This window comes from Haliotis asinina, chromosome 4 (assembly GCF_037392515.1).
Source record: "Haliotis asinina isolate JCU_RB_2024 chromosome 4, JCU_Hal_asi_v2, whole genome shotgun sequence".
Lineage (NCBI taxonomy): Eukaryota > Metazoa > Mollusca > Gastropoda > Lepetellida > Haliotidae > Haliotis > Haliotis asinina.
In genome coordinates, this window is record NC_090283.1 from 28490385 (window position 1) to 28504626 (window position 14242).

The window sequence follows — 14242 nt, forward strand, 5'->3', positions numbered from 1 at the left end:
CTGATGCAGCCACAGCCTGGACTAAAATGATCTCAAAAACATCGAAAGAATTCACTCGTGCTGGTACAATACGCTTGAACGACTCGATTCGAACGTACGTGTGGGCGCTGTTGGGTGCGCAGTCGATGACGCGTTCCAACATCCTCGGTAAGGGAACTGCTGTTGAGGATGCTATAAATTCTCCAGTTGATCTCCCGCGGGCCATCGACCGTTACCAAAACGTGTTAGAATACGCCAGATCGAAAGTCAATTACGTGTTTGGTGTGGGGCTGTACATGGCTCCGAGTGATATGCAACTGAGAGTAAAAAAAGTGGTGGGTTATAACAACAAAATAGTCATAGCCACGGCGGATCAAAAGTTGGGTATCAACCCCGATATTAACACCCCCTATATCCCACACATCCCACCACGTGAAACGGGTATAGTGGCGCCACCCCCGGAGCCTAAAGTTCAACCAACACCACAGGAGGTGGCCCCTCATATTCAGGCCTCCTATCAGCAGCATATTGATAGTAAAACGGCCCTAGTGGTTGGTGGGGTAACTTTGGGACTTATTTGGTTAAAGATTTCTTAGCCGCTACGTACACCAGACCCGCCACGGCGACGATGGCTGCCCACATGTTTTGACTGAGCCACATGGCAGTTTTAGCCAGAGCGCCCAACAACCACGAGACGATGCTACCCAGGATGCCGGGAAGGGCTTCGGCGGCTTTACCAGCCAGTTTAGCTAGGCCTTCCCCGAGTTTTTTTATCCAGTCTTTAACACCACCGCCTGTGGGAGTTCCCCCGCCGCCAGGTGTGGGGGGTGTGGGGGTTCCTCCCACCAGTGACACCACCAGGGTTGATATGATGAAACCCAATGCAGTCAGAATGCTGGCGATGGTGATCCCTTGCTCCCGGAACAATATCCGAATCCTGTTGGCTAAAGTTGTATCCTCATTCAGTATTCTATCGATTGTTTCCCGAATACGACTGATCTGGGATCGAAGCTGTTCACGATTCGAGGAAGCGGATTCCAATCGTGTACGTCTCTCGTCTTCTAAATCGCGTAGTCGTTCATTGATACGACGCTTCATATCATCGTTTTCAGTTTCGTTGAGTTTGGCTTTTTCCTTAGCGATGTGCTCGTCGATTTCGTTCAGTTTCCCCATGTTGTTCACGAGTTCTCCACGCACGCGTTTCACGGCTTCGTCTAAGCCGTGCAGTTCCCTTACCGGAAAGTCAAACCCCGGTAACGGTTTGTCCCAGTAGGTGCTCAACAGTTTTTCTATGCTGTCCGAGGCTTCTGTAGCACGCTGTGGTGTCATTTCATCTCTAGTGGTGAGGTGGGATCTGGTAGCTTGCAGATCTTCAACAACGGCCTTAGGTATTGCACCAACGTAATCATGCATGTTTAGATGTTCACGGATAAATTCAACACCATGGCGTCTGGCTAGAGTTGACAAGGCCAGTGTTTTTTTATTGCGCTTGTTAACGAGGTCAACCTCTGGTTTAGACTTAAGGCGTAGAACACCCTTTGTATCAATAAAAAAATTATCAAGGTATCGGCCCTGTGGATCAACGTAGTATTTATCACTTCTTAAACTTTCGTAATAATCATCTACCGTTGTTGCCAAAAGTTCTTGGTTCAATGGTGAACTAGTAAATGAGGTCTCCTGCTCATCAGATGCCTGGGCACTAGCGCCCGGTATCTCCGTCATATCTATGTCTTCATCCATTAGTATTTAAATATATTTTATTTATATATAACAATGTACGGCAGAAAATTAGATCCTTTCAGAAGATTGAGAGAGCCATTAGGAGCCAGAGCCAGTCGGTGACCATCACCAACAATCCCAGCAAGATAGACCAGAATCAAACTCTGCTGGTTAGATTTCCAAACCTTGGTGAGAATGACCTCATTGTACCAGGCACTGTTCGACTGGCGTTCAATATCACGTTGACCTCCGACAACGACAAACGCGAGCTAGTGCGGAACGTGGGTCGAGCTATCATCAAGAAAACGACCGTCAAGATCAGCGGTAACGAGGTGCTGAGCATCGACGACAGCGATGTGTTTCACTGCTACAGGGATCTCTGGAAAAGCGAGGGAGAACGAGTGAATGATGTGTACCAGGGTATCAGCAAATCAACCCGGGCGCGCATAGGGTATGTCTTCACGCAAGACCAGCAAGACAAGCTATCGGACGGTGAAAAGGCCATCACTCGAGCATACGGGAATCGATTCTGCGTGCCGCTCGACTTCGAGTTGCTCACGGGACACGCGCCGTTTTACCAGGCTGTGCTGGGTGATAGGCTCGAATACGAGCTCACGTTTAACGACTATAGCAAAGTAGTGCGTACGCCGAACGGTGATGAGGCCAGTTATGCCATAGACAACATCTCTCTGGAGTTCGACATGGTCACTAGCCCGGAGCTGGCCAGGCAGGTTCGAAGCCAGTACTCTGGGAAGATGGCTATCCTGTACGATCGCGTACTGAGGCATAGATCAGTCGTGCGAGATAAGAGCGACACTGTGTGGAATATCAACCTGAACGTGCCGGCGCGATCGATGAAAGGTATCCTGGTCGTCCCCGTGGAGTTTTACGATCCATTCCGGAGGGACAGCGAGAAGTTTTTCAACCCTGAGATTGAAAAGGTGGAAGTTACCATCGAGGGCGTGCCCAACCAGCTGTTCAGTCATGGTATGAGGCCACACCAGCAGTGGGATGAGATAAAAAAGCTACCAGTTGGGGATTATATAACAAAGGACCTGGACCTCGGCTCCGTGCAGATCGGTGAATACCTGACCACCAAGTACGCCCTATGGTTGGACATGCGATCCACGGATGATGATAAACTGCACGGTAGCGGGCGCCGTATAGATAACGGCAGCGAAGGGATAACCATCCAGATTACTAAGAAGGCTCAACCCGCTGGTAAGTTGAAATTATATCTGTACGTTATTATGGACGCGCAACTTAATATAGACAATGGGAGATTCGTGCAAGCCATCTACTAGTGGGGGAGACCCCCAGGGGTACCCACAACTACCCACTGACCCACACTGCGCCATAGTGTGCGGGCAGACTGGCTGTGGGAAGACCGTTTTCGTGTTGGATATGTTGGAGGGTTACTACAAGGATGTGTTCGATAACATCGTTATCATGTGCCCTACTCTGAGCATGAATAAAACGTACGCGCGACCTTGGGTGATGACGGACCCGGACGTACACAAAATCGACCCTGGAACACGCCTGCAGGACTGGTTGAAAGCTCTTCACGAGAAATTTAAAGGGGAACCAACGCTGTTTATACTGGACGACTGCAGCGCTAATCGCGAGATAACAAAAAAGAGAGACATGCTATCGTACCTGGCCTTCTCCGGCCGGCATGCAAATCACAGCGTCTGGGTGCTAACGCAGAAGTTCAACTCGGTGTTGAAAGACCTCAGGGAGCAGACGCGATGGGTGGCCTTATTTCACTGCAAGGACAGGGATTCGTTCGAGGAGTGTTTGAGAGAGAACGATGTGATGAGTAAATTAGAACGGGAACGGGTGAAGAAACAGCTCGCTGAAACTAAACACGCTAAGCTCGTGCTCAAGACCGACCAACCAGTAGCATATATAGTATGCTAAGCAAAGCTAAGCAAAGCTAAGCATATAGCTATGATATTTGAAGTGTTTGTCGTGTGCAACTTAACCTTCATTTCTCTGTGTTTTGTCTGTATTATATAGTTAAAACTAAATCTTACTTGTTATATTATAAGATGGAGTGTGAGGAATTGCTCGAACAATTGTCTGGGGATTCCCCCACGCCGCCGGCAGGCCCCACTGATGATAAGCGAGAGAAACTGGTGGCGTTGGCTGTTGGCGGCAAAGCCAAACATTACTTTGGAGACTACACTCCGGATAAAATTCACAAAATGTCAGCCGAAGAAATCGATAAGCTGTACGCTAGATACGAGTCCCGGCTCGGAGCAGAAATGACAAAGACAATAGGATCGGCTATGACCCAGATATACACCGGTATTGTGTCATACTTCTTTCCCATTCCACCAGAGCGCCGACTTTACCTGTGGGAGGACCTCGAGAAAGACCCTTTTATCGAACACGCCGTGAGCTCTATCAGCTGCGGGCTGTACCACAAATATGGTATGTTGTTGGCTCCAGTGACGGCGGCGATTATCACGGCAAAACATTGTCAATTTGAGAGAAAGAATAATAATAATAGTATAGATGGATGCTGCTCCCGAGGTGACGGAAGTGACACAGGAACCAGTGAGGGAAACCCCTCCCGAGGTGATACCCCCCACAGTGAGGGAAGTGACCCCTTCACAAACAGTAACCAGACAGAAGAATCCTAAGAGAGTAGCTGCCGGTAAAAAGCGGTGGTGTAACCAACATAAAGTGACCAACCCCCGACTGTTGTTGGCTGTAGGTGTAACTGCTGCCTTGGCTATCTCGTGGTTATACGTGGGGGTACCCTCCCACAGTGAGCCCCCACCCAACAGTGAGCCCCCCACCCCCACGGTAGACCCGCATATCATGTTATAATTTTAATATTTTATATCATATACATAATGTCTGAGGGGAAAACGTTCGTCAACGACGCATACCACGCCACAGTGGTAGCCAGTCTAGCCGTAGGGTACGCTCGGTTGACTAAAATGGTGCTTAAACAACCAACTATCAAGCTAGATTTCAACCTGCAGGATATGGGTATGCTCATAATGAACCTTGGTATGGCGATGGCCACAAAAGACATCCTAGTAAAACAAGGAATAATACCTGATAATATAATGAAATAAATATAGGGATGGCCACGATAGCTATGATGGTCGGTGGGGCGTTAGTGAATGCCCTGGCATTTTCCGGGAGTAATTTCCTCTTCTCGAAACTACGAGATGATCACGCGGCTGAAATACAGGAAGAAAGGAAGCGGCACGATCTCGCTACTGAGAAATTACAAAGAGCACAGGCCGAGTACGCTAAAAAACGCCTCCAGAGGATCGATTTCATTAATGAACAACTCCAGCGTGAAAACCATGCCGTTCAAACATTCAACGATGTCGATGAAGCAATGAAAGAATACTACCTACTAACTGGTAAACAATTGGAACCGCTCAATAAACCCACACTCGCTCAGTACTACACACCATCCAAGGGACAAATGAATCGTGAACTGGGCTTCATAGTGTTGGGTATAGCAGCTACTGCGTTGGTTGCGAAGCAATTAAATTAAAATACCTATATAAGTAAACATGAGACCCGCTCCATACCGATGTGAATACATACTTATGGGGAAAACCGAGGCCTGTGGTAGGAAATGCAGGAATCAGGGGTTCTGTTGTTTCCATATGGGAAGTCCTAACTACACATGTTCTGTGTGTGGTATCGGGGTTAAAGGACACTACTGTCTATGTAAAGCTCACGGAGCGAACGTAGTCAGACATCAACTCATCTACGAGAATAAAAAAGGCTACATAAAAGAACGTAGGCGACTGCTCAAGATAGACTCCAATGCGTGAAACAGCCACTTAAGGGTTACCTCCCTTTACTGTGAACCAATTAGACATTGGTTCTCTTAGGTGTAAACACTATGACTACTGTGCGCGAGCTGAAGAGGGTCGCAAAACAGAGAGGTGTGATCGGGTATTCTCGAATGCGGAAGTCAGCATTGTTGAGATTACTAGGTTTAGAAGCCCCTCCTACGGTAACACAATTAAAAGCTCAAGCAAAACAGCTTGGATACACGGGTTATTCAAACCTGGGGAGAGCCGGGTTAACCGCATTGTTATCACATGCCCCCGTAGCACGTCTCACTGTAAAACAACTGAAAGCCGAGGCACACGATTTGGGTTTAGGCGGGTATTCCCGTATGAGAAAACCACAACTTTTAGAATTATTACGACAGAATAGAGCTATTGACCTACAGTTCGTGCGCACTGAGCGCGCTGTAGGCAACTATTTGAGAGGTTGGCGCATGCACTTGATAGAAACATAGACATTACAGATATCAAGTCTCTGATAGCTGATAAGGTCAACCAGGAACTAAATAACCTAGGAAGTATCAAGTTTCAGATCACAGTGAAAATGTCGCTCGATAAGCAGGTTGGGAGTACCACTGAATATGTTCAGCCTTACTTCCGAGGTCAACAAGAGGTCGTCACACATACAGAGACCATTGATACATCAATCGATACCAGTTTTCAGCAGATACGAGAATACCTAGAACGCTACACACACTTGGGGTCCGGGTGGGCTGTAGATAAAATCGATAATGTCTATCTAGACATAGCTAACTACGTGCCGTTCAGAGGCGGGTCATACCTAGCCTTGCCTCCCTACTATAGGAACAAACATGCCATAGTAAACGTTAAGAATAGAGGAAACGATTGCCTGAGGTTAGCTATCAGGTCAGCCTTATTTCCAGCTGGCACTCATTCAGATAGGCTTTCTAGCTATCCCCAAGACGATGGGCTCAACTGGGATGGTATAGATGAACCCACCCCCATATCCCAGATCACTAAAGTAGAAAAACAGAATAATCTGGCTATAAATGTCTTTGGGCACGAAGGTAACAAAACAATAGTACACAGGGTCAGCCCGGTGAAGGATCGCCAAGTTATCAATATATTCATGATCCAACGAGGTGAAAAGTATCACTACACGTGGATAAAACATCTCAGCCGGTTGTTGCACGACCAGTCGAAACACGATGGGGAAAAACACTTTTGTGTACGATGCCTACACGGTTTCAGTCGAGCTGATTTATTAGAATCCCACCGGGATGATTGTCAAGGTGTGGGGCAGACGGCCATACGAGTCGACATGCCTAAGGAAGGTGATAATATCCTAAAATTCAGTAACCACAAGAACCAAATGTCTGTGCCTTATATCATATACGCCGACTTCGAAGCCTTAGTTGTGGGTGGGGATTCCACCAGTGATGCCGCCGGCGAGGCTCCCTTCACCCACAAAACACAAGAGCATAAAGCCTGTTCGTTTGGATACATTGTCGTCCGTTGTGACGGGGAAACGAAAGCTCCGGTAGTATATAGGGGCCCTGACGCGGCTGAAAGGTTTCTAAAGTGTTTGCAGGAGGAAGAAAAAATTATTAGGAATGCATTGTATAAAATCGCTCCCATGCGTCTGACCCGAGTCGACAGGCTAGCCCACGCTAGTAGCACTAACTGTCACGTGTGTGACTCACCACTTAACGGTGATTCGGTGAGAGATCACTGCCACATAACTGGTAAGTATAGAGGCGCCGCTCACAGCGCGTGCAACCTCAAGCTTAAAATCAACCCTAAGACAATAAACATCCCCGTTGTCTTTCACAACTTGAGAGGGTACGACTCACACTTGATCATGCAGGCCATCGCGAAAATCGATGGTAATATAACGTGCATCCCCAACAACATGGAGAGATACATCTCCTTCAGCTTAAACGGACTTAGGTTCATTGACTCGTTTCAGTTCCTCCTGTCGTCACTCGACAGTCTGGTCAAGGCCAACAATACCTTCCCTATCACCGATCGATACACAGACGCCGAGACTAGACCCCTGCTTATGAGGAAGGGTGTGTACCCCTATGAGTACATGGATAGTTGGGCTAAGTTCACCGAGACCAGACTACCCCCTATTGACTGCTTTTATAGCAAGCTGAATGAGGCGTCCGTCTCACGAGATGATTACTCGCACGCGACTAACGTATGGAATAAACTGGGTTGTAAGAACCTGGGTGATTATCACGACCTGTACTTGAGGACAGATGTACTGCTGTTAGTCGACGTGTTTGAGACGTTTAGGCGGACGTGTTTCAAGCAGTATAAACTCGACCCCGCATGGTATTACACCAGCCCAGGTCTGTCGTGGGACGCCTTGCTTAAAAAGACCGGAGTTAATTTGGAATTGCTCACAGATTACGACATGCACCTATTCATTGAGAAAGGCTTGCGAGGTGGGATTTCCATGGCATCCAAACGATACGCGAAAGCAAATAATCAATACGTGAAAGGTTACGATCCTAACAAGCCAACCAATCACATTCTCTACCTCGACGCAAACAACCTGTACGGCTGGGCCATGAGCCAGTATCTACCTACAGGGGGATTCGAATGGGTACCCCACGTTGATGTTATGGGGGTTGCACCAGATTCGAACAAAGGTTATATCCTCGAGGTTGACTTAGAGTATACCAAGGAATTACACACATCACATAACAGCTACCCCCTGGCCCCCGAACGTATGAGGGTTAACCCAGACTGGATGTCTGAGTACCAACATAACTTGTTAGGTGGGCGTGTGACAGACGTTGAAAAACTTGTGCCTAGCTTAATGAATAAGACCAAGTACATCGTTCACTATCGCAACCTACAGCTGTACCTGTCGTTGGGTATGAGGCTGACCAAAATACACAGGGTGCTCATGTTCGACCAGAGCCCATGGATGGAACCCTACATCAGAATGAACACAGACCTACGAAAAAAAGCCACCAGTGATTTTGAGAAAAATCTCTACAAGCTCATGAACAACTCGGTGTTTGGTAAGACTATGGAGAACCTGAGGAAACGCGTGACCGTGAAGCTGGTTCGGTCGAGTGAGGAAGACAAGCTCAGGAGATTGATAGCCAATCCGGCATTCAACCGTAGTAAGATATTCACAGACAACCTGGTTGCCCTACACATGAAGAAAAGCCACATAAAATTCAACCGGCCTGTTTACGTGGGGATGAGCATCCTCGATTTATCCAAACACCTGATGTACGACTTTTACTACAACGAGCTCAAGAAACAGTACGGTGACAGGTGTGAAGTGCTGTACACTGACACGGATTCCCTGCTGATGGAGATTCGAACCGAGGACGTGTACGAGGACATGAAAAAACACCTCGATTTATACGACACCAGCGACTACCCTAAGACCCATGCTATACACAGTACGGTAAATAAAAAGGTCCTAGGTAAGATGAAGGACGAGTGTGCTGGCACGCCCATAGCCGAGTACATAGGTTTGAGACCTAAGATGTACTCCATACTGAAAGCCGACAATAGTGAGATCCGGAAGGCTAAGGGGGTTAAGAAGTATGTGGTGAAACAACACATCAAACACGCCAGATTCAAGGAAGCCCTGTTCAGGACCCGTACCTTTAGGCATAAAATGAACACACTTAGAAGTGATGGACATAAGATATACGGACTGGCTATAAACAAGACGTCCCTGTCGCCTATGGACACGAAACGTTGGATAGCTATTGATGGGATAAACACATACGCGTATGGACATGAAAAAATTTGAGGCTATTTACTACAGCCCGCGTGGGTACTGGAAAGGAGCTAGCGCAGTAGATAAGCTAGCTAAAATAGCGCGAGTACCCCCGGAGGAAGCCAAAGCGTGGCTTGAAAAACAAGTCCTGTGGCAGATCTATTTGCCGGCACCACGCTACGTGCCTAGAAGGAGGTTCGGTATTAACATACCTAATAGCGTTCACCAGGCAGACCTACTGTTCCTACCCCACGACAAGAGGTACAAGTATGCCTTAACCGTAGTGGACGTAGCCAGTCGTTACAAGGAAGCCGAACCCTTGACCACGAAAGATTCGGCCCAGGTAGCCAGAGGATTCGAACGCATATACAAACGCAGCCCGCTGACGTGGCCAACAGAGCTGCAAGTTGACCCCGGACGGGAGTTCATGGGTGCCGTGTCACAACTGCTAGCCAAACACGATACAAAGGTCAGGCGTGGCACGGCCGGAGCCCATCGCAGCCAAGCCATAGTTGAGAGATTTAATAGGACTTTGGCTGAGCGCTTGTTCGGCTATCAGTATGCTAGGGAGATGGCCACCCCTGGAAAACGATCGACTGAATGGGTCACGAGGTTACCCAAGGTGGTGTCGGCAATCAACCATGAAGTCACCCGTCTCACCGGTAAGAAACCGGCAGACGCTATCAAACTAAAATCAATAGTTGCAGAGTCGGCCGCTCCATTGCGTGGGAAGGAGAAACAGATACCAGATAGGGCCCTAGTGAGGTATCTATACCAGCCGGGGGAACACGAGGGTGATAGCCGTAAGCGGGCCACCGATCCTATATGGTCAGTCAAAACTTACAACATAGATAAAGTGGATATAAAAACCGACGAACCTAACTTATACTACTTGAGGGATGGGCCGGGTAGGGGGTTTGTAAGAGAAGAATTATTGATCGTACCGTACGGCACAGTGTTACCTCCAACACACGTTAAGTAGTAGGGGTAATAGTAGCAAGAGCTAATGGCCCAACCAAAGCCTTATTTAGTAAATAAGGCTTTGTAGAGACATTTCTTGAAAGTGGTCCAGAACTGTCATTCCCTATACTACTATACACAATACAATAATAGTATTGATTATAATATTTAAGTGTCTGGGATTCCCTTTGTGTAGTCCAGGAGTGTGAGTCCCAGTGACCCTCAAATTCAGGACTGAGTTAAATCCCTGCTATGTCAAGTTATACTGTTGCTATACTGTTGTATAGGTTTCAAGATTATTTATGGCAATATTTTGTGTCCAATGTACAAGACATCAGAAAGTTTTGAAAATATAACAAGGTTTGTTATTACATGTATCTTTTAATAAAATAATCTTTGTAGATATGCACTAGTGGACAGGTTGTTAGTCTGCCTCAGTCCCTGAGCCACATTATTTAGCCTACTGCTCGGCTTTCTCTGTAGTGCTTAAGACTTAAATGAAGCAAGTCTAGATTTGATCATGTTCTCTGGTCTCCCAGAGGTTCGTTTTCAGTTAAAATGGTTTGTTTGTCACTATCAAAATTGTATATATTCAGAGACTAAGCATTAGTCTAGGCAGACTTTCTAAGGCTAGTGATACAACAAGCTTGAGGTACCGGGATTGAGTGGCTTCCTGACACTGGGTGCAAACACCTTGGAGTCAGCTTTGTGTGCAGACTCTTTCAGTTTTGTCAGAACAGTTTTGAGCATGTACTAGTTGGCTGGATATATAAACATCCTATAATAAAAAGTGATTTTTCTCTCACATTGTTTTCACCCCTAGATTCAGAACTACAAAATGTTGACAGCTGATTGTTGTTGTTGTTGTTAATACCACACTCAGCAGTATTCCAGCTGTATGACGTCAGTCTGTAAATAGCTGAACCTGGACCAACCATTCCAGTGGTCAACAGCATGAGCATTAATCTACACAAATAGGATACAGTGATGCGTCGACCGTCTAGCCACCAGATCCCGTTAGTTGCACCTTATGAAAAGTATGGGTTGCTGAAGACCACTTCTAACTCTAATCTCCATGGGTTGACAACACCTGACTTCGGTCAGCATCTTAGCAATGGGGTCTCTATGTTCAGTTACTGTCAATGAGAGGCAATAAGCACCTCCCCCACATAAACAAACATACATGCCTAAATAAGTACACAGGCTGAGTGTTACGGTTGTGTCACAATCTAGACATGCCCATAACATTGTAGCATGTCTAAATATAGCAATCCATTGCTCCTCACTAACGATATACAGAGTGTCACCCTCATAATTGCGTCTACAGGTACATTGTATTACATGAGGAACAAAGTTTGCATAAAGTAAATACATAGCCTACATGACTTAGGTTCAGTAACCAAAGTAAACTGTTTGTAAGTTTCCTTCTATCAACCTCTTATCAATATTGTGCACCCCTCCTTGTCAAAAAGCCATATCCGCCTCTGAAATATATGTTCAACCACATGGTTCAATGAACACGATGTGTTTTCTATCATAACTGGGATATTTGAGGACTTGTCATGTGAAATAGAGACATGAAGCACCATACTACTGATGCAACATTACCATCACACTAACATGACCTACATTGTGTCACTAGCTACAGTTCAGCTGGTGTGCTGTCTATCTATGCCCTCTGTCAGGTTGTGTTCCACTGGCAGCCACGTGGTGTTCTTATCCAGCACTCTTTACTATATACCTGGAATAGTTGGAACAGGACACCACTGCATAAGTCACACAATCAGGTGAGTGTGGAAGTAACAGGTTGGTTGTAGTGTTTGCATGGCCAATTGTTCCTATTTCATGGTTTTGTCTATATATATCTATGTCTACATTCTACCCTACGGTAATCTGTCATTGATTGGAATCCTCACTCAAGATGCTCAGGCTGTATATTGATGTTGCTAAAATATGAGGCTGTCATCATTTGATTACCATGAATATATGGCCAGACACTGAGATTGTCAACACTGAGAATGATAACACTGATGATAATGGGGAGGATAACATGGGGAGGATAACACTGATGGTATTGATAATACTGATGATGCTATAATGATAACACTGATAATATTGGGGAGCATAACACTGATAGTGGGGAGGATAACACTGATAATTGGGAGGATAATAACACTGATAATGATAATGATAACTGATGATCCTGGGGAGAATGAAACTGATGGTGTTGATAATACACTGATAATGGTAATCATAACACTGATGATTATTTGGGGGGATAACACTGGTGTTATTGATAATAACACTGATAATGCTAATGATAACACTGATACTGGGGAGGATAACACTGATAATTGGGGAGGATAATAACACTGATAGTGATAATGATAACTGATGATCCTGGGGAGAATAAAACTGATGGTGTTGATAATACACTGGTAATGGTAATGATAACACTGATGATTATTGGTGGGGGATGACACTGATGGTATTGATAATAACATTGATAATGGTATTGATACCACTGATGATAATGGGGAGGATGACACAGATGGTATTGATAATAACACCGATAATGGTAATGATAACACTGATGATAATGTGAATGATAACACTGACAATAACTGAGAATGATACACTATGTTAATGGTAGTGGCAAAAGAATTATGAACTTTGAGTTCTGCAGGTGTCAATCATGTTAAAGACTTCAATAATTTAAAGTGGTTGCCATAGCAGAATATGAACTCTTCAGAAGCACCTGCCAACTGATAGTTTATTATTCCTTTGCCATGATTTTAGGATTACAGTGACACTTGACACTTACAATTTTGTCCAGGTTAAATTTGTTGAAAACAAAATTTGTTTTTGCAGACATAGTTCCTCTTTCACCACCAAGGAACACTGCCAAACCATAAGCAATGGCTGATTTCCCAAGCAAACTGCCTGTGGACAGAGGCTGGGCCTGGACTATAGTCATAGGTATGTTTTATATGTGTGTCTGTGTGTGTGCTGTCTTATGTACGAGTTCACCTTACCTTGTGTGTTGCAGTACTACCAGTAAAGACAGATTAATTACTCATGTGAACAAGACTGGGGTTGACCAAGATATTCTATGGATTAATCTTCTTTTGTCTTTTCCACACAGCCTTTCAGAGTCATTACAGATCCCTTCATCAGGTGAACTGACTGCTGTTACTATGATGTTAACCCTGTGACGTCATAACTGTGTTATGTTATGTCATAGTGTCAGCTGTCTTCACATCTTGGTCGTCTGTAACAACTTCTAAATGTCGCTGATGACATCAAAACTGGAGTCCTTCTTTGAGCAGTATATATTCAAAATATCCAAGTGAAGTGTTATACCCCATAGTCATGTCTGAAGTCCATGGCCAGGGTTACAGTCCCAGATTACAATGAAGTGTTACACCCCATAGTCATATCTGAAGTGCATGGCCAGGGTTACAGTCCCAGATTACAATAAAGTGTTACATCCCATAGTCATGTCCGAAGTGCATGGCCAGGGTTACAGTCCCAGATTACAATGAAGTGTTACATCCCATAGTCATGTCTGAAGTGCATGGCCAGGGTTACAGTCCCAGATTACAATGAAGTGTTACATCCCATAGTCATGTCTGAAGTCTATGGCCAGGGTTACAGTCCCAGATTACAATGAAGTGTTACATCCCATAGTCATGTCCGAAGTCCATGGCAAGGGTTACAGTCCCAGATTACAATGAAGTGTTACATCCCATAGTCATGTCTGAAGTCTATGGCCAGGGTTACAGTCCCAGATTACACTGAAGTGTTACATCCCATAGTCATGTCTGAAGTGCATGGCCAGCGTTACAGTCCCAGATTACAATGAAGTGTTACATCCCATAGTCATGTCCGAAGTGCATGGCCAGGGTTACAGTCCCAGATTACACTGAAGTGTTACATCCCATAGTCATGTCTGAAGTCCTTGGCCAGGGTTACAGTCCCAGATTACAATGAAGTGTTACATCCCATAGTCATGTCCGAAGTGCATGGCCAG

The 14242-nt window shown here is 45.6% G+C and overlaps 1 protein-coding gene across 6 annotated transcripts in view; it reads left to right on the forward strand.

Annotated features, from left to right (window-relative positions):
- LOC137281479 (monocarboxylate transporter 12-like) overlaps positions 1-14242 on the forward strand; it is a 40475-nt gene that overhangs the window by 18479 nt on the left and 7754 nt on the right. For 2 of the 6 annotated variants that reach the window (XM_067812728.1, XM_067812730.1), the window contains exon 2: positions 13081-13188. In XM_067812728.1, coding sequence (XP_067668829.1) covers positions 13128-13188 — 61 coding nt within the window. In that variant the 5' untranslated portion in view covers positions 13081-13127. Of the gene's footprint in view, positions 1-10331; positions 13189-14242 lie in introns of those variants that run through there. The other 4 variants (XR_010956740.1, XM_067812725.1, XM_067812726.1 and 1 more) reach the window with 3 other exon arrangements.